The sequence below is a fragment of the Triturus cristatus genome, chromosome 12 (genome assembly GCF_964204655.1).
Source record: "Triturus cristatus chromosome 12, aTriCri1.1, whole genome shotgun sequence".
NCBI lineage: Eukaryota > Metazoa > Chordata > Amphibia > Caudata > Salamandridae > Triturus > Triturus cristatus.
The window spans coordinates 1,971,421-1,995,381 of NC_140595.1; the positions used below are offsets into that span (position 1 = coordinate 1,971,421).

The window sequence follows — 23,961 nt, forward strand, 5'->3', positions numbered from 1 at the left end:
CGGAGGAGCGTCGCCTCACTACTTTTAAGCTGTGTAACAAAGGAAAAATCAAATGATAATAACTGAAGGTTATTATCATTGTATTTGTTCTGCAGCTGGGGCGGGTGAGGACAAGTCAGTCACTTTGTGAGCAGTAAAGAGGCCTTTACATCTTGTTATCTTATCACATTTGCTCCACTTTTAGAGACAGAGGTCAAAAATCAGTTTCTTTCCCTTCATCTACTTTTCTTTCTGTGACTCAAGTTACAAGATTTCAGCTCGCCATAAAGGGCAAGTAGGCTCTATAAATAGCTTGTCCTGATTAAATCTGGCTCGCCATAGCGAGCGGGAGAGTGGATTTTTCGAGCCCTGCACAGGATGTTGAGCCAGCACCGGGACTCAAATCTGGGGACCTAATTATGAAATAGTCACGCAGCACTGTGCTGTGCTGCGAGACAGTGAAAGAGCAAGAATGAGCCGTGTTTCAGGCAATATGGAAAATTCCTGCCTTTTCCCCAGGGCTTGGGCCATTTTGACAGCCTTGCGCCATGGTGCTAGGATGCCTGCTTTGCATTCAGTACCAAAAGCGAACCTCGGAGGCATATTCCTCTTTCTCTGTGTGCTGCCCTCAGTCCAAGCAATAGTGGCGGCTGCACAAATCAGCTGTTATGGGGCAGACTATACCCTGTGCTCCACGCCAGGGCCTCAGATGAGGCGCTACGCCCGACGTCTGCAGGTGACCGCAAATGGATCCCCTTTCCTCTATCGCTTGGATTGTGTAAGGACCACTAGACGGTTTTGAATATACTTCACATTATTCTAAATCTTGTTTTTGAGCACTCTCACTACAGATCCTGATGAATGCCACAACACATCTTTCAAGGGTCTTAGATAGAAACATGTTGACCTTTCGTAGTTACACGAGTAAGTAGGTTTCATTTTCCCTGCAGTATCCTGTTATTTTTATTCTTGGCCCAGGGACGCACTAATAAAGAATTCTGTGTACCATGTAGTCAGTATTCTGCTCACATTTTTTCCTTGTTTATGCTCTGCTTACCTCATCACTCTGAGCACATTATAGGATGCTTATCATACCTCTCAAGATAAATCTGTAGAGCTCGTCCTACTCAGTGAGAGGGTTGTAGCTCGCACCGTGACTAGGTATCAAGGTGCGAGGAGGTTCGCGATGATAAGCATGCCATCTATGGTGGGTGAGGGAAATCCTCCTTTAAAATGAATACTCCATAGCAGCTAATTCATTTTATTTTTCTGCGTTCTCTCTATTCTGCCTTCCCAAAAGACCCAAGAGTTCTGTTGTGCTTCATAGTGGTATATTGGGGAGTTAACCCCTGCTGGTCTGTAAATCTACCCCGGCCCTCCTTTTTGTGATCTGGTAACCTGCTGCACAACCCAGGAAATATTAAACTTGTAACCCGCTACACAACCCAGCAAATATTAAACTTCTAACCCGCTGCACAACCCAGGCGACATTACACTGGTATACTGCACTGCTGTAGGAAGCCTGCTCTCTGTATAGAGTACTACAACGAAGTACACTGCGCAGAGTCCAGTGAGGGCCCAATTGGTTTACAGAGGCAAAAGTAGATAATACTAACACTCTCTTGTGTGGTAGTGTGGGCGAGCAGTTAGGCTTATCAGAGGGCAGTGCTAAGCATGTGTTGTATTCACAGAGGCAATAAATGAGACACACACTCAAAGAAGAAATCGAAGATCATATTAGAAAAATAACTGTTCTTTTTACATATGGTTTAAACTCAAGAGCAAAAACCAAAGGAAATGATGGCCGGAGTGTTGAACATTGCAAGCACTCACCCCCATTCAACTGATCTGGGTTTAATCCATCACCGTTCTTTAGCCCAATCTGCCACCCCAGTTCAGACATGGCCATATGCAAATCAGTCTGACCCTGTGCCTCATGGGAACAGTCCAGCCCGAACTGCCAAGCCATGTCTTCCCTGGACCGGAAACAAGCTTCCTAGGACCGGTTTCTGGCATTTCAGCCGTCTTCAGCCAGGCTTGCTTGAATCCAGTGGCAAAGTGAGCAAGGGACTCAACGTCTGAGCATACCCCGCCAACTTATGGCAAACAAAGCGGTACAAAAGGGGGTGGTGATGGACGGAGCATCAGAACCAATCAAACACTCACACCCAGTCAACAGATCTGGGTTTGATCCATCATCGTTCTTTAGCCCACGCTGCCACCACAGTTCAGACAGGTCCATATGCATATCAGTCTGACCCTGTGCCTCATGAGAACAGTCCAGCCCACACTGCCAAGCCATGTTTTCCCTGGACCGGACACAAGCATCCTGGGACCGGTTTCGGGTTCATAACCCTCATCAGCCAGGCTATCTTTAATCCAGTGGCAAAGTGAGCAAGGGACCCACGTCTGGGCATACCCTGCCAACTTAGGGCGAACAAAGCGATACCAAAGGGGATGATGGATGAAGCGTTAGAGCGAATCAAACACTCACCCCCAGTCAACTGATCTGGGTTTAATCCATCATCATTCTTTAGCTCACTCCACCACCCCAGTTCAGACATGGCTATATGCAAACCAGTCTGACCCTGTGCCTCATGGGAACAGTCCAGCCCGAACTGCCAAGCCATGTCTTCCCTGGACCATCATCACCCCCTTTTGTACCGTTTTGTAACTGCAGAACCCAGGCAGCGTTACACTAGCAGCCTGATGCACAACTACTGCGCTCCTTACACGATTAAACTGGCAATTTATTGCACCATTTGAGTAATATTTGACTAGAAGCTTACTGCACACTCCATGTTAACACTGAACTGGCAGCCTGCTGCATGTTTCGGGCAACACTGAAGTGGCAACCTTCTATGTGCTTCAGAAACATTGAACTGGCAGTGTACTGCGTACCTACCTGGGGAAGGTCAATATACAGACAGTAGTGCCCCAAAGGGTAAGGTGTTCTTCTGTATCATATCCCCCGGTGGGGAGGTGGAGCACGCAGGTGCATTGTCCTAGAGATCGGGTGTATTTAAGTATCATTGGCGTCGAGGGAAGATATTCTCGTGGCATTGTGCCAGAACACTCTTCCTGGTCCAGTGTGACTGCTGGCTCATATTTCGGGGCATGTTTTTTCTGAGGGCTTTACCTAGAATGTGGATACCTCTCATGCCACCCTCTCTTCTCGCTTCCCTGCAGGCATGCCCTCCAGATGTCATTCCATTTCGAGCCATGCAGTGTGCCCTCTACAATTCAAAGCCAGTCCTGGGGAGCCAGGAGAGATATGAATGGGTGCCTTTCCTTGCAGGTAACGCCTTGCAGAGACTCCACAAGCACTCAAGTACATCTTGGCTGCTGGGATAGATAATACGGAATATGTTACTTACCCTGTAGACATCTGTTTGTGGCATGTAGAGCTGTAGATTGAAATGCTGTGCATATTACTGCCATCTAGTGTTGGGCTGGGACGTATTCAACTTGTTTTTGTTCGAAGAAAGGTTTTTGAGCCATAAGGTATATTGACTCCTCCCTTATGCAGTATTGTGCATGAACATCGGCTGAATAGTTAAATAGTTTTCTTGTTCAGCGGGTGTAGGATAGAGAGTAAAGTGAAGCATAAGGATGTTCATGTAATAAGAAAGACAAAATAAAAAAGGAAGTAAAGTATCTGCAACAACCTGGGGCTTCCAGGGAGGAGGGTGGATCATGTGAATCTACAGCACTACATGCCACAAACAGATGTCTACAGGGTACGTAACATATTGCGTTTGTGGCATGTCTAGCTGTAGATACAAATGCTCTGCACAGATTAGAAAGCAGTTTCCACTATAAGGTTTCGGCTAGTCGGTGGATGTTGCAGAACAGTGAAAGAGTGTACGAAGAACAGTTTGTCCCACCTGGGACTGCTGTTTTGCTAGTACGTCCACGTGTTTAGCAAAAGTGTGTAGCATGGTCCAAGTAGCAGCTGTACAGGCGTCCGTAATTGGTATGTAGGCTAAAAAAGCCACTGAAGCTGCTTTTTTCCTAGTAGAGTGTGGCCTTGGAGGTGCTAAGAGCTACCTTTTGGCTTTGGCTGAGCATGTCTGAATACACCTGACTAGCCAGTGAGCAATTCCCTGCTTTGAAATAGCTGTCCCACTACAAGGTTTGGAGAAGGCAACAAATAACTTTTGATTTTTACAAAATGTCTGTGTCCTAGCTATGTAATACATAAGGGCTCTTTTCATATCTAGTGTATGAAGTCCTGTTCTGTTACTGCTGTTGGGTGTGGAAAGAAAGCTGGTAATTCTATGGTTTGGTTGAGGTGAAAAGAAGATATTGCTTTAGGTAGGAACTTTGGGTGGGTTCAAATAACTAACTTGTCAGAATGTACTTTGAAAAAAGTTAACACTTGAATCTCACTTACCCCTCTAAGGGAGGTAATGGTGACTAAGAAGGCTACTTTTAATGATAGAAATTGCAAAGGACAAGAATGAAGGGGCTCAAAAGGGGTCCCCATTAATCTTGTGAGTACTATATTAATATTCCAGGATGGTGTTGGTGGTAGACTGGGAGGGGTGACTCTTTTCAACCCTTCCATGAAAACCTTAATTACAGGGGCCTAAAGAGGCATGGGTGTCCCCTGTTCTGCAAGTATGCTGCTACTGCAGCCACTAGTAAAGGAGTACTTGTGTAAGCTAGTCGTGAGCGTTGCAAGTTAAAAAGGTAGCAGACAATGACCTCTACTTGGGGTTTTAGAGGATTGGTCTGTTTAGGAACACAGCAGTTTACCACCCTACTGCATAACAAGTACCAGTGGCGGGGAGATGGGCTTCTCCGAGTATATCCATGCACTCAAGGGGTATATTAAGCTGCCCAAATTCTAGGATTTCAGGAGCCAAATGTCTAAGTTGAGTTGCCTTGGATTGGGATGCCTTAGTGTTCCCTGATGTTGCGTGAGCAGGTCCATCTTCTAAGGGAGATTTGATGGGAAACTAGAGAGAGCTCAAGTAGAGCAGGGAAGCAGGGCTGTCAGGCCCATGTGGGAGGAACCAGAGTTAGTGTGAGGGAGGTTTGCCGTAGATCTCTGAACACATATGGAGTAGTGGGGGAGGCGGATAAGCGTAGGCCCATTCATCCATAGCGCATTTCCTTCGGACTGTGGGTATGGGAATCTGGAGGCGAGGCTTGGATATTTCATGTTTTTGGAGACTGCTAACAGGACTATGTCGGAAAAATCCCACATTTGGAAGTTTGGGAGTAGGATTTGAGGGTGGAGTTCTCCCTCCTGGACTTGTTGCTGTGTCCTGCTAAGCAAGTCTGCAAAGTTGTTGTCCACTCCCGGTAGATGCTCTGCTAAAAGGTGGACTTTGTGGTGTATCACCCATCGCCAAATGCTTTATGCTCACATGGACAGTTGAGGCAAGTGAGTGCAGCCTTGTTTGTGAAGGTAGTACATAGCAGTCATATTGTCTGTTTTGTGATGAGTGTGGCATGAACATATCTTGAGGGCTATTTGAATTGCTAACAACTCCAGGTAGTTTACGTGTGATGTTTGTTGTAGGGGAGTCCACAGATGTTGAACAATCATGTTTTGTAGGTGTGCTCCCAAGCCTGTGAGGCGTGCATCTGTGGTAATGTTCACCTGTGGAATAGGGTCTTGAAAAGGCCTGTTGCAAATTTTCGCTGTTCAACAACTTTACAGCATGATATGCACTGGCCTTTAACAACACTAGATCCTCCAAGCGACCGTCCGCTTGTGACCATTCTAAGCTCTGTTGGAGTGGATGCATTTGAAGGCAAGTATGCGCTACAATGGCGATGCAAGATTTGTGATTCCTAACGGCACACAATTGATGGATGTAATGCAGAACAAATCAAAACATTCACCCCCAGTCAAGAGATCTAGGTTAAATCCATCATTCTTTTGCTCACCATGCCACCCCAGTTTAGACCTAACAGGCATATCACTTTACAAACTGGTATTTGACGATTTGGCTGAAAAAAAGGCAGCAGAGACTGAAAAGCTTGGATTCGAGCGGGACAGGATTAGGCTTTCCCTGTCACTCAGTCACTGAGTTTAGGACTGTCCCTAGAAAGGGCTGAATTTGTAATGGCTGTAGATGGGATTTTCCCAGGAGTATGATAAAGCCCAGATTGTGGAGTAGCTCCAACGGTCTCTGTGTGTGAGCAAGACATTGCTGTTTGCTTGTGCTTTTTATCAGACAAAAGATGTGGACGCTGCTCCTTCATACGTGAACTCTGACTGCAACTAAACATTTTGTGAAGACCCTGGGTGCCCGAGTGACCCCAAAGGATAGAACTTTGAATTGCTAATGTAGGCCATTTACCACAAACATGAGGTAACACCAATGTGCTGGGTGGATTGGTATGTAGAAGCAGGCGTCCTTTACATCCAGGATGGTCATGAAGTCACCTTGTCGTAGGAGCGGTGTGACATCTTGGAGTGTAACTATGTTGAAATGCTCTGATTTGAGGTACTTGTTGAGAGGCCACAGGTCTAGGATGGGCTGAGAGAACCTTCCATTTTTGGGGATGAGGAAATACAGTGAGTACACCCCCTAGTTTCTGTGGCGTTGTGGCGCTGGCTCCTCTTTGTAATAGAGCTTTACTTCCTCTTTGAGAAGACAGAGATGTTGAGGGGAGAAGGAGTATGGTCTTGGTGCCATGTTTGACGGTGTTGAGTGAGTTTCTGCAATGCCAGTGCTCCACAATATCTAGGGCCCAGTGATCGGAAGTGATATTGCGCCATTGTGGTAGAAACCCCTGCAGACTTCCCCCGACAGATTTGTGTAGCAGGGCAGAATAGAAAGGAAGTCACTGCCTGCTGAGGGCGGCAGATTTAGCCGCTGCTCCTCTACCTCTGCCTGTGTTGTTAGTCCCTCTTTATGACTACCTGAAGATCCCCTAGTAGGTGGGGTGTGTGGTTGCTGCCTTTGATAAGAGGTGTGCACCTCCGGGAAGTGGTGCTGGAATCCCTGCTAAACTATGGGCGTCAAAAATTGGTTCAAGCCGATGGAGACTGTAAAGCTCCCATTGCCTTAGCAGGGTCGGTATCTTTCTTTTGATTTTCTCCAGCGTCTGCTAAACTTGAGGGCCAAAAAGATGTTCTCCATCAAACATTAAGTTAATCAGCGGCTGTTGAACTTTCAGCATAAATCCGAAGATTCAAAGACAGACATTCCTCCTAATAAGGATGCTCGAGTTAACCCCTCTTGCAGCAGTGTCTGCCACGTCAAGGCATACCAAATGGATGTATGAGAGATGGTTTGGTCTTCTAATACTATTTCCTTTGCTCTTTGTTTGTTTTGGTCTGGTAGATGCTGTGTAAGCTCTCCCATCTCATCCCCGTGGACACGATCATACCTTGCCTAGAGCCCAACAGAATTGGCAATTCACCAATGGGTTGCAGATTGTGCTTGAACTCTCTTCCCTGCTGCATCACATGTTTTGCTTTCCTTATCCGGGGATGGGGCATTCCCGATGTCTTGTGCGCTACCTTTTTTACGTGCAGCATGGACTACTAGCGAGTCTGGTGGGATCTGACCAGTAATGTATGGTGGGTCAGAAGGCAAAGGCTTGAATTTTTACTGACCCTTGGTGTAACTACTCTGGCCTTTACAAGCTCTTTGAACACTTCCTGTGTTGTCTTGAGCATGCCTTTAACTATTGGCAGGAACTGGTTGGCCCTTTATATGTGTGTGTGTGAGAGGGTCATACAAAAAAATCATTCGCTTCTTGCATTGAATGAAGGTCTACCTTGTGGAAATAAGCTGCCCTCTGACGACCTCATGGTGCGAGGTGGCGTCATCAGCGGGAGAAGGCTTTACCGGGTACAAGTCTGGATCGTCTGGAGTCTGGAGGTAACACTGCATAGTCCTCCCATGGATGGGAGGGGAGTGGGCTACCTTCCCCATAGTATGAGTGGTAAGACCACTGTGGTGATGGGGTTTGTTGTGGAGGTGGGGGAGGCGATGGCAGTGGAGGGGGTGGAGTAGGGGGTTTAGGGGGAAGCGAAGGGTAAGCAGATGGTGGGTTCTAGGTGGCTCGTACCACTGTCATGTCTTTTTTCTGCTTATGAGGTGGTATAGGCTCCATTGTTATTTGTTCCTCAAAGGCGAGTTCTGCTGGATTTGAGTGGAGGCTTGGTGATAATTTATACTGTATGAGGATGAAAACCCAGATGCCGTTGGCGAGAGTCAAGATCCTCTTGCAGACATTCAAGAATAGTCTCCTGTACCTCTGAGTCCTCTGTAGAGGGACGACTATGTTTCATAGCTGTCTGGACTTCCAAGTTATCTTCGAGCTCGATGCTTGTTTCAGTTCTGAAATCGGTTTCCCTGTCGGTGCCTGTTTTGACTCTGATACAGGTTTCAGTGTTGAGCTTAGCCTTAAGCTCAAAGCGTTTTCGTGCTGATGAGTATTTCGGCTCCGAAGTGTCTATCTGTGTCAAAGATGTTGTAGAAAATCGTGAAGGGTTTGCTATCAGAGTGCTGACTCGGTGCTGGAGTAGGCTTAGAAGTCTGTGGATCGATGCTGAGCATCCCTCGAAAGCAGTGGCAATGCGATTAATGGAGAACGCGGGCTGGAAGTCCGGCAACCCGGAGGGGCGTGAGTGCCTTGTTCAGATGCGGTACTCACTGCATAGCCACCGTATTGCTGCATCGAAGCAGACTGCGGATCTTGGTATTCAGACTCTGATATCGACTCTGGCTTCGGGCTGAATGCTGTTACTTGCCTGGCAATTATTTCCTCTTCAGCTTCCTCTTGTTAGACATCTTCTCAGTACATATCAGGGATTTCCTCGCCCCTTCGTTGCTCCATTGCACGTTGTGCGATACATCGGTCCCAACGATTCTGGGTGTTTTTCTTGGACCTGAATGCAAGGAAGGCGGAGCAGGCAGCCTCATTGTGAGAAGTTGGCCTGGTATTCGCTGTCCACTAATTAAGGTGGGCACCGTGCACCAGTCCAAACAATCCCTATGGTGATTTAAGAGGTGAAAGATAACCTTAGAAAGCTATCCAAGTGGTAGCTGTGGAGAGCAGCCTTCAGGCTTAGTCTTAAAGGAATGTAAAGCAGCTTGTTTTACCAGAATGCAACCTTGTAGTATTAGCTAAATGAAATGAGAACCACACAGTAGTTATAAAAATATGTATTTATTAATATAACACTCTCTAGTACGACACAGTATCTTCTACACAAAGATACTCACAAAGCACACAATACTGTAGCACAGAAACAATAGTAAATAGCACTAGTAGACAGTGGGCTCCAGGGGGGAGACCAGACCATATACTAAAATAGTGGTTTAAGAACCACGACTCGAGCCAGGACAGTCTCTAGAGGATGTATAATCGCTGGGACCCCAAGGAACCACCCAAGGTGAGTAAGTAAGGACCCCACGGAGGACGGGTGCAGTGCGGGAACCCGACCGCGAACTGCGTACAATTCTATGGGGAAGTCGCGGTTGAAGTACTAATGTTTAAGGACCCTTACCAATGGACTTCGAAGAAACCCCGTGGAAGTTAGGAGGTTGGAGAGATACCCCACCCGTGGATACCGTAGTCCAGAGTTACCTAACCCAGGGAAGCCGGGTGCATAGGTCTGAAGTGGCTTCGGGAACCGCAGTCGATCTCAATGGGGGACTTCGAAGAAGAGCCACTGCTGGAAGGAAGAAAAGTGTCAGTTGGAATCCAAAGGTGGATTCTTGTCGGAAGGTACCTGAAAGCAGAGGGGACAGAGTCTGGGTCACTCAGGGGTGACCAGGGGCTCAGTAGACGAATGCCCACCGATGTCGGGTGCTGCAGGTGCATTGAGTGGGTTCTTGACTCTGCAGCCACGGGGACCAGGAGACGTCGAGGATGACCTGGAGCTGGATACGAGCTGTCCCACGAAGGATGTAACTGTAACCCACGCAGAAGGTCAAGAAAGGTTACGGTTCAGACCAGCAAGGTCCAGGAGACTCACCAAAGTCAGGGGAGTCAGGGCAAACCTGGAGCAACCAGGGGAGCCCAAGAAAAGTAAAGTTGACCCTCAAATTGACTCACAGGCCGGAGTCACAGGAGTTGCAAGAGGACCTCGGGCATTTTTCACAAAGCAGCAGCCCACGGAGCACTACGTGCGAGGAGGCCGGAGTTCTTTGTAGGAAATGGTGCCAGAGGTTGGGGCTACACCGTGCCCAATACACTTGCACGGGAAACAGCAACAAGCATATGCAACTGTATGGATATTGCAGCCCCCACAAGGAATTCTGACCTCAAACTCGGTGAGAGGGCAGCTCGGACCTCGAGGGACGTAGAAACCCACCTCCTGTGTTGCTGAAGCCTTTGGAGCCCGTAGGAGCTCAGTAGCAGCAGACTGGTCAATCAAGCTGTGGTGCCTGCGGTTGCAGGGGAGTGACTCCTTCACTCCAAGGGAGATGTCTTCGGTTGTCCTTGATGCTCCACAGGTCCTGCAAGGAGCCTATATGGTGCACGGGTACAGATGATGCTTTGGACAAAGTGGGAGACAAAGTCGGGCACAAATGAAGTCCAGAGTATCCAGACAGTCGAAGTTCAGTGGTTTCTGGTTCAGAATCTTGTCCCCGTCGAATCTAGGGTCCTACAGCCAGGCAAGCACTTTTGTACCCACGGGACAGGGTTGGACATATTCAGGGGACCCTCCCAGGGTGGGGTCTGGACAGTGGGGAGGTTACTCCGATGTCCTTTGTCCAGTTTCGTACGAGAGCAGGAGCCAACGGCTCCCAGGACTGGTTTGAACTGGACTATGCACAGGGACACCAAATGTGCCCCTCATGCAGACTTTCGGTCGCTGGCAAGCGCACCCACCCAGCCCTAATACACTAAATTCTATCTGGGAGGTGGTCACACCTCCCTGTGACAGGATGCCTATTGTTCCACCTTCCTCTGCTCAAGCTTGGCTCAGCAGCAGGAGGGCAGAAATGTGTCTCTGGTTGGCAGCAACCATTTTGCACTGCCCGAGACTAGAAGACTGGTACCGGGAACACCAGGAACCCACGAAGCTTGCTTCTGAGGGCTGGAATCATACCTCCAACACTGGCTACCGGTGTGGGGGTATGATTCCACAATTTTTGACACCAAACACGATAGGGTTACTCTAAGCCGTTTTAGAGTTGATCAGTACGCAATCGCATAATGCCACCCTATTTGTCTTAAAAGGCTGATACACTGACAACCCGGTAGAATGGACTCCGTAGGCCGCAGGGGTGTTCTGCTCATGCAGTAGCACCCTCTCACTTAGAACCAAGCACCCTGCCCTCAGGATTGTAAAGGCCGGCTAGAGGGGTGACTTATAGGTTTTAAGTGCAGTGACCCCATAGTAAACTTATATCTAAAGTAAGTGGTGCAAGCACCAACTTACACAGGCTGCACTGGCAGACCTGTAGTTCCGTGGGAGGCCTCTGGGGTACCTATGCCCTGAGTACCTGGGTACCATATATTAGGTACTGACAAGGGTACCCCAGTGTCCAATCTGGAGTGTACCTAAGTACATGACATAACAGTTTAGGGAGAAAGCAGATAGGCAGGGGTCCTGATTAGCAGGATCCCAGTCAGACTAGACAAAAACAGTATCACACGAAGCAAAAAGTGGGGGCAACCATAAGAAGCAGATCCTACTTTCCTACACTCATTGTGTTCTGGGGAAACACACAGGTTGCAGACAGTGTGCTGGTCTGTCCAGGAGTACTTGGAGTGGCACTGTGGACAGTATCTGAAAGGTATCTTTTCCATTACGCTGCAACCATTCTCGAAGGCGAGCAGAGGTGAAGAAGGCCCAGTCTGAGAGTGCCCTAGCTCGAGGAAATCCCCTTCGAAGCAGAAAACGTCGACTATGGCATCGTTAATGGAAGGAACAGGTGCACAGATTGTTCTTTAACTATCGGAAAAGGAGATCACTCGGGAGGCCCGACAAAGTCTGTCACGTGACGCCGATTCAGAGCCTCGAAGTAGCAGGTCCGAACCCGATGGCGGAAGAAAACAATCTAACTATAGAGCAGATGTTCATGCGTAATACTGTATATGAGAACAGTCTCTATATCAAGTGACTAAAAATAATTTCTTTGATCAAAAACAAGCTGTACACGTCAAAGCCCAACACTAGATGGCAGGAGTATGCACAGCATGTCTAGCTACAGCTACACATGCCATGAACATATCCTTCCTGGCTTTGCAAGTACCTGAGTACTAACTCTCTGCTTGGTAACACCTGCCTGGCTTCTGCAAGTAATCAAGTATGTGCTCTAGGCTGGACAACACCCTCTCAGGTATCAGCAAGTACCTGAGTACTCACTGTTTCTGGATTAATGTCCTGTCAGCTTCTGCAAGTACCTCCATGCTCACTGTCTGTCGAATAATGCCTCACTCTGCTGCTGTAAGTATCTTGGTGCTCACTGTGGAATCATGCTCATTGTCAGTAGACCAATGTCCCACTCTGCTTTGCAAGTAACTCTGTGCTCACTGACTGGGGAATAATGCTCTGCTCAGCTTCTGCAAGTACCTGAGTACTAACTTCCTGCTGCGTAATACCTACCTGGCTTCTAAAATTAACAGAGTACTAACTTTCTGCTCCATAATACATGCCTGGATTCTGCAAGTAATTAAGTATGGGCTCTATGCTGGACAAGGCCATCTCAGGTTTCCGCAAGCATCTCAGGGCTCACTGTCCATGCCAGTCCTCTGCAAGTAGCGGGGGACACACAGTCTGTAGAATGCCTTACTGATCCACTTCTGTAAGTACCCACATTCTCACTCTATGCTGGACAGTACTCTGAGAGGCTTCTACAAGTACTTGAGTGCTCACTGTCAGCAGGATGACTTCCTACCAAGCTTGTGCAGGTAACAGAGAACCCGCTGCGGGATGAGGTCCTGCCAGGATACTGCAAGCACCTGAGTAGACACCGTCTGTGAATGGATGCACTGACCTGCTTCTGCAAGTGACTGAACTTCAATGCTGGACAATGCCTGGCTTCTGATCACTTTCAAAAGGGTATTATCCTATCAGGCTTCTGCAAGTACCTGAATACTCACTGTAGGATAAGAGCGCAGGAAGTCTGCAAGTAGGCCACTATTCACTGACTGTGGGACAATGCCTTGACCTGCTGCTCCAAGAATACAAGCACCTGATCCATGCTGACCATTACCTTCCAGGCTTCCACTTGTCAGACCTCTGCACATTACTGAGTACTCACAGTCTGTGCTCGGCTCTGCTTCGGAAAAGCAGAGAACTCGAGAACCCTGTCGACTTTCTAAGAGCATCTGAATTCTCGAGTACCTGACTCCTGCATAGCCTGAATACATGTTGCCTGTGTTATGCCCTGCCCAGCTTCTGCACATTCCCAACTATACTTATCGTCTGCTGTATAATGCCACGATACGCTTCGGCAAGTATCATGTACTCAAGTACCCACCAAGCTTCTGTAAGAATGAAAGTACTCACTGACAGTACGATAACATCCGGAGCGGTTTTCACAAGTAACTGAGCGCATAACTACCTACCACCTCCAAGTAACAAAGTATTCCTGTTTATGTTCAGGTCTCCAACGCGGCAGGCCTACTGAAAATTCTCTTTCTTCCTCTGCATTTTTATCCTGTCGAAGTTTTATTAAATATTTGAAGATATATTTCTTTTAGAGTAAATCTCCCATTTTTGTCATTGGTGGTACTGCTACGTTATAGTGTTTTTTGCTTACTGTTTTTGTTTGTGCAAGTGGTGTACAGACAGTTGTATGGTCCGAGCTCGCTGTCTCATTGTCTGAGGCTACATCCACTGAAGAAGAAGCCCAGCAAAGGCTGAAACATATCAAAGGGGAGTTTGCTGGGTAGTTCAGCTAGTAGTTTGGAGCTAAGAAACAATGGACTGGAATGTGGCCAGAGTAATTATCAGTGGCGAAGATTATTTCAAGCACTCCACCCATTCCTTGTTTTGTTTTACTGAGTTTGGTTGTGGTGTACAAGTTACTCACCCTCAAGAACGTAATATCTGATAGAGACACACTCTAGCTGCAGATTCCTTAACTTTTGAATTCTCCCCAGGTGCAAGTCATGACTCGGAAATATTTCAGCAGTACCTCTGCGCGCCAGGGGATGGCGTCGGGCAGCTCCGTGATGACGTTGACTCCAGCCATGACGTCAGTGTAGCCTTATAAGTCCCCTCCGGCGCACGGACAACAGTTTCTCCTGTGAAATCTTCCACGCCAGAACATGGAGTCACTCTAGAAACTGGCTGTGGAAACAGAGTGAACAAAAACATTTAAAACACCATTTACGAACAACATGAAATGGAATGGCTAAACCATCCAAAGGGTTTAAGGTAAAAATCCCACATTGATCAACTATGCTTAGAGTTCGTGAAGCCCTGCACCCTGAAGCAGAACCATCCTTAAAAAGGGGAACACCCTCCACTCTCCAGACCAATCTCCAATGGAAGTGAGAGCTATGGCCATACCAATATGAGACCCATGAAACAACAACAAAATGTTTTCTGAGTCTCCAGTATGTGACATAGTGACAACTGGTTAAGGAATCTGCGGCTAGAGGGTGTTTCGACCAGATATCACGTTACCGATGTAAGTAACTTGTACATCTGATAGACACATCTAGCCGCAGATTCCTTAACTTTTTAATTAAATACCATAGTTATACACCCCTGGAGGAGGGTCTGCGAACCAATCCTACAAAAGTTCTCAAAGAGAACCAGCTGGTCAAAACCAACAACTAACTTAATGTAAGTAGGAATAGTATGAAAAGAGCCAGGCTCTTAATACTACCTGTGATCACTATCACAGAATATATAAATAATAGCCCACCCTATAGTCCCCAAAAAATCGAGTCCTGAGGGAAATAGGGGGGAAATCCCTAAATAACCACCTGAGAGTTATCAGATACGACCATCTATCCCCCAAGGGGAAAGAGAACTCATGGGCCAAAAGGGTCATGAACAAGATCAGAGCCTTGTAACAAATATCAGCGAAGAAACGTCCTGATAGAATCCATGAATAAGGACTCCCAGGACTCGTCCCCATTATACTAGGATGAATGAATCTCAATACAAAACCGAAGACTTATCCATACACCAGAACAATGATACCTCCCTGGCACAGAGAATATTTACTGGAACAAAATGAGCACCGAAGGTCACATCATACATTGTAAATATGTTAAAAAATGACACCAAACCGCTTCGAATCTGGTATAGGTTTCATCAAATATGCCAGATGTATAACATCTCGCCACAAAGATGTATATATATGTGGAAGGTCTCATCCACCAGAGACTCGAGTGGCCCGACAACGCACGAAATTCCGCTGGCCAATGTCCCCTGCTGGACCGCAAAGATCGGCAAAGCTGGTCCCTGCATGGCCACCAGAGCCACGGCCCGGCAGCCTGAACATGACCTTGAGTCAATGTCACCTCGAGGCACCAAAGGGAAAGGAGGAAAGAGAAGCAACCGCATCTCACACTAAAAACCTCTTTGTGTTTTTTCCTCTCTCTTTTTTTTAAACCAGACACGTGTAACACATGCACACAGCCGTGTATACACTGAATACATAATGGCGAAACAGAACTGAAATATCAGTTCAAAACACTTCATAATATTATTGAAAAAGGAACAGCACCTAACAACAAACCACCTGAGGTGTATCACAACCACAGGTGACCTGGCCTTAAGATAATGTCTCCTGTAAAAGAGAACCCTTGTCAGCAGCAAGCGCCTGCGGCCACACCTGAGATCCGAAACAAAACGCGATTGCTATTTCACCCATACAATATATATCGGCATGCGATCAAGGCCTCTCGTGGGCCGAAACGCGTCATGGCGGTGGATGCAGGGGCTCCAATCATCAACTTAGCACCGATTTATGGGTCCGCATTTGTCTGTTCCTTGGAATTGGAAATTGAATGGCAAAGGTTGCAGTACTATATATATAATCAGTATTTTACTGGTCATTGGGTCACCTATTTTGGTTTTATCTGATCGATTTTATATCCAATAATCATTTTTAGAATTCAAGAGTAAAGTGAGGAACAATTCACAACAAAAAAACCATGAAAAAAAGCACGATGAAAAAAACGTGACCAAATGTATCAAATGGGTATTTGACTTGTATTTATTGATGTCTGTTCAAACATGCTCAATAACTGTTACTATTTTGTCTATGTCTTTGCTGGGCAGGTCATGTGATGTGCCTACGTATTGCACTAGCACTTTAAAAAATGCACTGGAATTGGGCTCCGACATGTCATGTGAACAAGGCTCTGTGGAGCTGAAACGCGTCATGGTGACAAAGGGAGTGAAGTAAAATCACCTCGGCACTTATATTGGGTCCGTGTCCATCTGTTCGGTGTGGATTTTGCCGAATGTGGAGAAGAAAGTGATATATATATATACATATATATAACCTACTGGCGGATGCCAGTAGGTAGTTATTGTTAGGACCTATTTTCCATAGGAAATCCGCAACATTCTATTCCCAATAACTTTAGCGCCAGTTGACGAATCTTCGCGAAATTTTCAAACCTTTTGGCCAGCTCCGGTCCGCTCCTATCCTGAAAGTCTCTGGGTGATTCGTCAAGCGGGGGCCGAGAAAAAAGGGGGGGTCCCAAAACGTGTTTTCCCCATGCAATTTTCCATAGGAACCTTTAGTCGCAGCTACAGCCCGAACTGCTGAACGGAATTACACCAAATTTGGCAAAAAGGTAGCCCTTGGTTCATAGTCTTGCCTTTTGGTTAAATGGCGTAATACCGTTCAGTAGTTCCTGAGAAAATCAAAAGTAAAACCACATATATATCTATGGGCGCGGTGGATCCGCGCACCCTGAGCGTACCCTGCGTGCACCCTCCCGATCACCAGCTGCATGTTAATTGGCTGTCAACTTGCTGTCAACACTCCAAACCAGGAAGTGTTGGCAGCCATTTTGTGCCTCAGTAGAACCGAGGCACAAGAAATCCTTGAAAAAACGGGAAGATGCATGCAGGGTGCGCAGATCCTGCCGATAAAAAAAACAAAAAAAAAACGAAGCGCGGGCTCCCGCGTTTCGTTGGTAATTAGCCCCCGGGGGGAGGGCCAAGTCCCGGGGGCAATATTATTGTGTGACCCCCAGCCCCGGGGACCGCCACCCCCCCGGGGCTTTATAAAATTATGTACAGGGGGCTCACAGCCCCCCCAAGTCCCGGGGACCGCCACCCTCCGGGGCTTCTTTAGAATATATGCGGGGGGGCCAAGTCCCGGGGGCAATATTATTATGTGAAAGGGGGCCCTTGAGGGGCCCCCCAGCCCCGGGGACCGCCACCCCACCGGGCTTTATAAAATGACGTACAGGGGGCTCACGGCACCCCCGCAGCCCCGGGGACCGCCACCCCCGGGGCTTTTCACGCGCAAGCGCGCGAGCGTCGCGTAAAGTAATACGTTTATGTCACGTTTGCGCCTGGAGTCGCGTACCGGTGGCATACCTTTCATCACTCATTATAAAATACAGAGTACCATATTTGAAATCATTTTATAATGAGGGATGAAAGGTTATACGAGTGTATGATGAGGTGTATCAGATTGTCACGTGGATGATGTCATCAGTGATGTCATTTGAGATGTCATCAGTGACGTTATCAGTGATGTCACTGACCATGTCATGAATGATGATATATATGACATCATCAGCAGGGGATTGCTGGTGTGCGAGTTATAGTTAGTAGAGCTAACTATAACGAAGGAATTTCTATGGTTTTGTACGAGTGGAATGTCCAGCTAACTATAACACCCCTGAAACCTATGTTTTTTTCAGTGAATTTCTAAGGTTTATTAAATGCTAATTCCTAACTATAACATGTCTGAAACCTATGGTTTTTTCAGTGAATATATATATATATATTATCGCCTGAGGGAAAGAGGAGTATTATTCTGAATACTGAAGAGAGACTTTGCGTGATTCAACACTTATGGAAACAACTGAACACCAGCTGCTTTGATGTCGTGATGTCTGCAGCCAACAATGTTTGGGACGCCACTGGGTCCAAGAAGATCACATTACTTAATGTGCCTTCACTGGGGGCAGTACTCATCGTAAGCAGCGAGCACCAATGAGAACATCAGCGTCTGCATTTAAACTCTTTGCTGGCGCAAGGACTTCCACTATGAAACCGGCACTGATGAAAGCTAACTGCTGAAACGCGTCTGCCGAGGGGTTTCATGGCTCACTGGTTTATGCCTACGATTGAATTAAAATCAACTTCGCAACGCTCTCCTGCATGTGTCGGATTCATTCTTTAAGTGGAGTGAGTAATGGACTGAATATATATATATATATACATATATATATATATAATATATATATATATATATATATATATATATATATATATATATATATATATATATATATATATATATATAATTTACACTTATTCAAGAAGCAACAGCCATGATTTCTCCGGGACTGTTAAGTACCGAAAAGAAAATTAGACACATGCCTCAAAAAGACCGGTAATATTTAACCTTAGACAGAACAAAATAGGCAAGAACATTGTAGGAGAATAATAAGGAGACCATCTCATTCTAATAAATCCCCAACTATGTAGCGCATGACTGAAAACATCCTTAACCATTTCAGACACTACCTCTCAGACAGTCTAAGGCATTGAGCTTAACTCCAGTGTTCCAAGATTGAATATAGGAATTACCTATTCCCTCCAAGAAAGGAGGGAACCACGAATTTGTGTATTCCAAGAATACAATCCTAGTGTTCCAAACATCGAAACACTCATAATACAAATGAAGTCCGCTCAAGAAGAGAAAACAAACCGCACTAAATACCCTGGTTAAGAAAAAACAGACGAGAGTGAAAGGCAGCACGGAAGAAAAAGAATGGCTATGAGCCCACCATATTGTCCATAAAGGGCATATATTATAGTCCAAGAAGGGCCAATCCAATAGTAAACAACTAGACTACGTAAGTAGTACACATACAAGCTATACATTAGCAAACCAATACTCCACCCTAAGACGTATACCATAAAAGGTATGAACTATTGAGACTAAGCTCCTCATCAGAGTAAAATAAAAGAACAAAACAGCTATGCAGCTCAAGGGTCATCCGGAGATAAAACATAGTCAAACCCGGAGGCAAATACTCTCTCGGTAAGGAAGAAGTAGGGCTTAATATTTCAACACCACAAAGCACAACAACAGCAGAGGCAGGAAATAAACCTTTACCCAACTTAAAGATACACAACGGTAACTATATAGAAGGGAAGCAAAAGACCAGAAAAGGCCATACTACAAGCGAGCAGAACAAACACCATCAAAGGTCATACTGATACGAACAGACTTGAGGAACCTCGACTATCGCAACAAAGCGCGTCTGCAAAGAGCAGCAGAACGAGCCATGGCTCCACCAATAAAATCGGTGGAGTAAAAACTCATACAGACTGAGACAACTCAGGCAAAAAAGAATGGTAACCCCATCCACGCAAATTGAAAAGGGAAGGAGAAGACAGGCTAAGGGTTTGACCCACCCCGACTAAACCGAAACCTGCGTAGGGCTGCATCCGCTTGGGCTCCATAAAGATGAGCCCCATCAAATGGCATGTCAATCAAGACAGACTGGACTGCTTCTAAAAATCCAGACGCCCGGAGCTACACGTGCCAGCGCAATGCCACAGCAGACGGCATGGTCCGCCCATTGGAGTCCGTGCAATCCATTCCACACTTGATGAGCAGTCTGGCTGCCTGACGGCCATCTGACATCAACTGATGCAACTTGCCCATGGTAGCCTCGGGGAACAAGGGTACAAGTTGACCTGAAGACTCCAACAAGGTATGGAAAAAACGACTGAGGCCGCAAACCATATTAGTTGCGCGTAAAGCCGCACCACTTGAGGAAAACATCAGCTTCCCGCAAGAATCCTGTTCCCTGGACTCTTCATCAAGGAGGTGATGAGGGAGGTTCTCCATCTCAGGGGACGCCGTAATGGCCTGGACCACGAAGCTGTGGTGGGTCTGCTGCCGAACAAGGCAAGCGGGGTCACCAAGTGCAGGGCGGTATGTGTGGACAATAATGCGGAACACTGGCACACCTGACTCCGGTTTTGCCAATGCCTCCAATTAAATATCAGTAAGGGCCTCACAAAAAGGGAGCACCCACTCAACCCCCGACTGGTCAGGATGAAGGACCTCAATAAAAGGGTCTGTAGCCTTTTCCACAGTAGGCAGCGTGAGATGCAAGACATCAGCCACTCGCCTCAAAACCTCTGCCAAAGAGGAACTAGCTTCCGAGGCAAGGCCAGAATGTGACAAAAGGGAGGAAGCAGGGGACAAATCTAGCCTGCTTGCTTCACCCATCTCCGCAATCCAGCTGTCCAACCCAGAAGGGGCCACTGGCTGCTCAAAGGCGGTCATCTCATCACAACCTTCCTCAAACAGGATATGTGGATCCTCCACAGAAATGACTGGCCCTGCAAACGGGTTCATAAACGACAATGAAAGGCGTTGAGGCGACGCTGTGCCGAGGTCCACCAGGGAAGGAGGAGAAATGTCAGCCAGTATCTGACGAAGTCGTGGCGAAACCGACTCTACAGTGCACACCGACTCCAGCTCGGAGTCTACCGGCGCTGCAACAACAGGCACCGTAATGGCCACTGACGACTTACCGGAGCCGACCAACTTCTTACCGGAGCTGACCGAAGTTGTGCCTGAGTTGACCAACACCATTTGTGGCCCCAAAGAACCATATACCGGCGCCTCAGAGACTGCGAGGCTAGAACTGCCGCCGAGGGCGAACCCGACGGTGATGATGCAGTCACGGCACCTACGGCCTCCTTGGGGCCCACAGGCGCTCCAGAGGGAAATGAGGGCCCAAAGACCAGATGGAGAGCTTCCTAGTACTTGTGCACCTGCTTCCAGGTCGCCCTGGCTCCAGGGAAAACCGGGAGGCTCAAGAGTGACGCCAGAGCAGGAGTCTCAGCACTAGGGTGAGAGACACCTTTGTGGATCCACATCGCGAGTCCAAGATGCCATAGAGGGCCGGGCCTTCAACCCCTTGCGACGGCGCTTGCCGTATGATGTAAACGGAGACTGGGAACATTGCCGTTCAACACTGGGTGAGGAGTGGCATTCCCCGGATGACCTCTGGCCCAGGAGGAAGACAGATGACGTGAGCTGGAAGTCCGCAACAACCGCACCGACAGAAGCTTCATGAGCTGCTTCCGCAGCACCTTCAACCGCTGACAGGCATCACACTCGTCATTGTCGTTGTGTTCACCCAGGCACCACATACAGATAGATGAGGGTCAGTACCCGACATTCTGCGAGCACAGGACTCACAAGACTTAAACCAAGACAGAGCACAACGTTTCAGACGAAAAAAGTTTGCTACACCAGGCCGAAAAACGGCAGAGATACGCTTCTCCAGATCTGCATTGTAGTGTGGAAAAGAAGAAACTGTTGCCCGCGTGCCAGAGGGGACTTTTATGGCTCCACTGACGTCATGACAAAGTCGATGTCATCACGGAGCCGTACAACACCATCCCCCGCATGCAGAGGTACTGCTGAAAAATTTCCAGATCCAGACTGACGCCTGGGGAGAATTCAAAAGTTAAGGAATCTGCGGCTAGATGTCTCTATCAGATTGTTACATTACCAGTAGTGACCACAGTCGCTCCTGCTTTGCCCATTACTGGTTAGTGCCTGTATGATATATTCCAGGAACTAAGGTAAGAGCCACTTAGGATCTGCCGGTCTCTTCTCACTCTGGCCCTGGCACAGTGTGAACACCCGGTTATCTGAGCACCAGGAGCACCTGTTTGAAGTCATCAGTGCCCAGCGGCATAAATGCAAACCACAGGTCTTCAATTTCCAACCATCTCCTCTTGTACTTTTCACAGATCCGAACCATTGTGACCTGATCTGCCGGGCTGTGGGACACTCCTTCTACCACACCTTTGGACGGGTACTGGACGGAACCAAGTGCTTGGCTGACTCTGAGGGCATGTGCATCAACGGCCGGTGCCTGGTGAGGATTCTGGATGTACGGGGTGCTGGATGTGGGGTCTAAATGCAGTCAGTGCCTGGTGAGGACTCTAGATACAGAAGCAAAGCCTAGTGAAGGCTCTAGAAACGCAGTCAGTGTCTGGTCAGGACTTTATATGTAAAAGAAAATATCTGGAGATGCATCTGGATTCACTGGCAGGGCCAGGTGAGGGCTGTACATATGTGTCAGTGCCTGGTGAGGGCTCTACATATGCAGTCAGTGCCTGTTGAGGGTTGTACATATGCAGTCAGTGCCTGTTGAGAGATCTACATTTGCAGTCAGTGTCTGGTGCGGGATCTACATATATAGTCAGTGCCTGGTGAGGGATCTACGTATGCACAGTGTCTGGTGAGAGATCTACATATGCAGTCAGTACCTGGTGAGCGCTGTACATATGCAGTTTGTGCCGGGTGAGTGTTCTATATCCCTGGCAGTGTCATGTGAGTGCTCTAGATACACATGACGTGTCTAGCTCAGGTTGTAGATACATGGGCAGTGCCTGGTAAGAGCTCCTCACTGCTCTGGCAAAAGCACATATGCCATACTGTAAGATGGCAGCCTTCCAATGCCTTTAGCATGTGGTTCTTCTAGAGGGTTTCTTGGACATTCTTGGAGGAGCAGTAATTGATGCGGCACAGAGTGTCTACTCGAGGTTTGCTTCCTCTGCAGGGATTGTTGTGCCGTCCTCTTAAATCACTGCATCCATCATGGACCCTGCAATCGCCACCCATGCACCAGCTGTCGTGGACTGCCTTTGTCTGCACTGGGTGTGGTCACTCTTGATTTGATAGCAGGAACAGTACAGGTGGGTACATGCTCTAACATATCGAATGATGAGTGGAAAATCTTGGATTGTACACTACCTCCTCTAACAATGAGCTGTAAATAGCTAAAACTAAAGTCCTGAAGATTGCACACGAAGTAATGACAGTCATGTAACTCCGAAACATGTCAATGCAGCATAGAAGTGAGTTGTACTCGCAACAGTTTGTTGACCTTGTGAAGGATAATCTGGGGAATGAAAGTGATGTCAGAGAGTTTTAGACAATTTTAACAACTTTCTGTTCTACCTTCTCCTCAGCACACCACCTGTCAGGTTTTATACTATTACATTAAGCTGAGACATGCCAAGATAGGGACACCGCCGATATTCATTGAAAATGTTTGGCGTAAAGATGGCAATGAAGATGAATGTAACAGTAGGCCTGGCTCCTGGAGCTAGGACAATACACTTCCTCTAACTAGTCCCACTTTTGGATAACACTACTTGGGATCGAACCACCAGAAGGGGTTGATACTTGGAGTTTGTGGACTTAAGTTCAGGACCCCATTAGGCAGTGAAGAACAAGTTACTTACCTTTGGTAACGCTTTTTCTGATGGATACAGTATCTGCCTGTGGATTACTCAACGTATGAATATCCCCTTCGCCAGCATTCCGCGGAATTTTTTCCTAGCTCTCGACGCCGACGAAGACGTCGGCTCCGCTCGCGACTCCACATGACGTCACCGGAGCCATAAGAGAGCCTCGTCAGAGTGATGACGTCAGTCCCACCCTTTTTTTCCGTGCCTCCGAGGCGAACAGGTGGACCGACAACAGATTCAAAGTATACACAGTACACAACATTTGAACCAAAATACACAGTACAAAATCAAAAAGGAAAGCTAAATAACATCAGCATTTCCTATAAATGTACCAGATAGAAAAAAGATACAAAGTAAAACAATAAGTAAAACAATAAGTCAAATAAGGCATCCTTTTAGGTATACAAAGGTGGACAACGGGGAGGAGGGTCGGTCAATGAGGAATCCACAGGCAGATACTGTATCCACCAGAAAAAGCGTTACCGAGTAACTTGTTCTTCTGATGGATACATCTGCCTGTGGATTCCTCACCTTATGAATAGATTCCCACAGCAGTCCCACTCCCAGAGGAGGGTGTCCACCTTTCC

At 47.2% G+C, this 23,961-nt stretch overlaps 1 protein-coding gene across 2 annotated transcripts in view; it reads left to right on the forward strand.

Annotated features, from left to right (window-relative positions):
• The window catches only part of ADAMTSL5 (ADAMTS like 5), a 198,657-nt gene that overhangs the window by 93,990 nt on the left and 80,706 nt on the right, over window positions 1–23,961 (forward strand). For both annotated transcript variants that reach the window (XM_085637652.1, XM_085637653.1), the window contains 2 exons: window positions 3,169–3,277; window positions 21,866–21,993. In XM_085637652.1, the coding sequence (XP_085493778.1) occupies window positions 3,169–3,277; window positions 21,866–21,993 (237 nt within the window). The remainder of the gene's footprint in view (window positions 1–3,168; window positions 3,278–21,865; window positions 21,994–23,961) is intronic.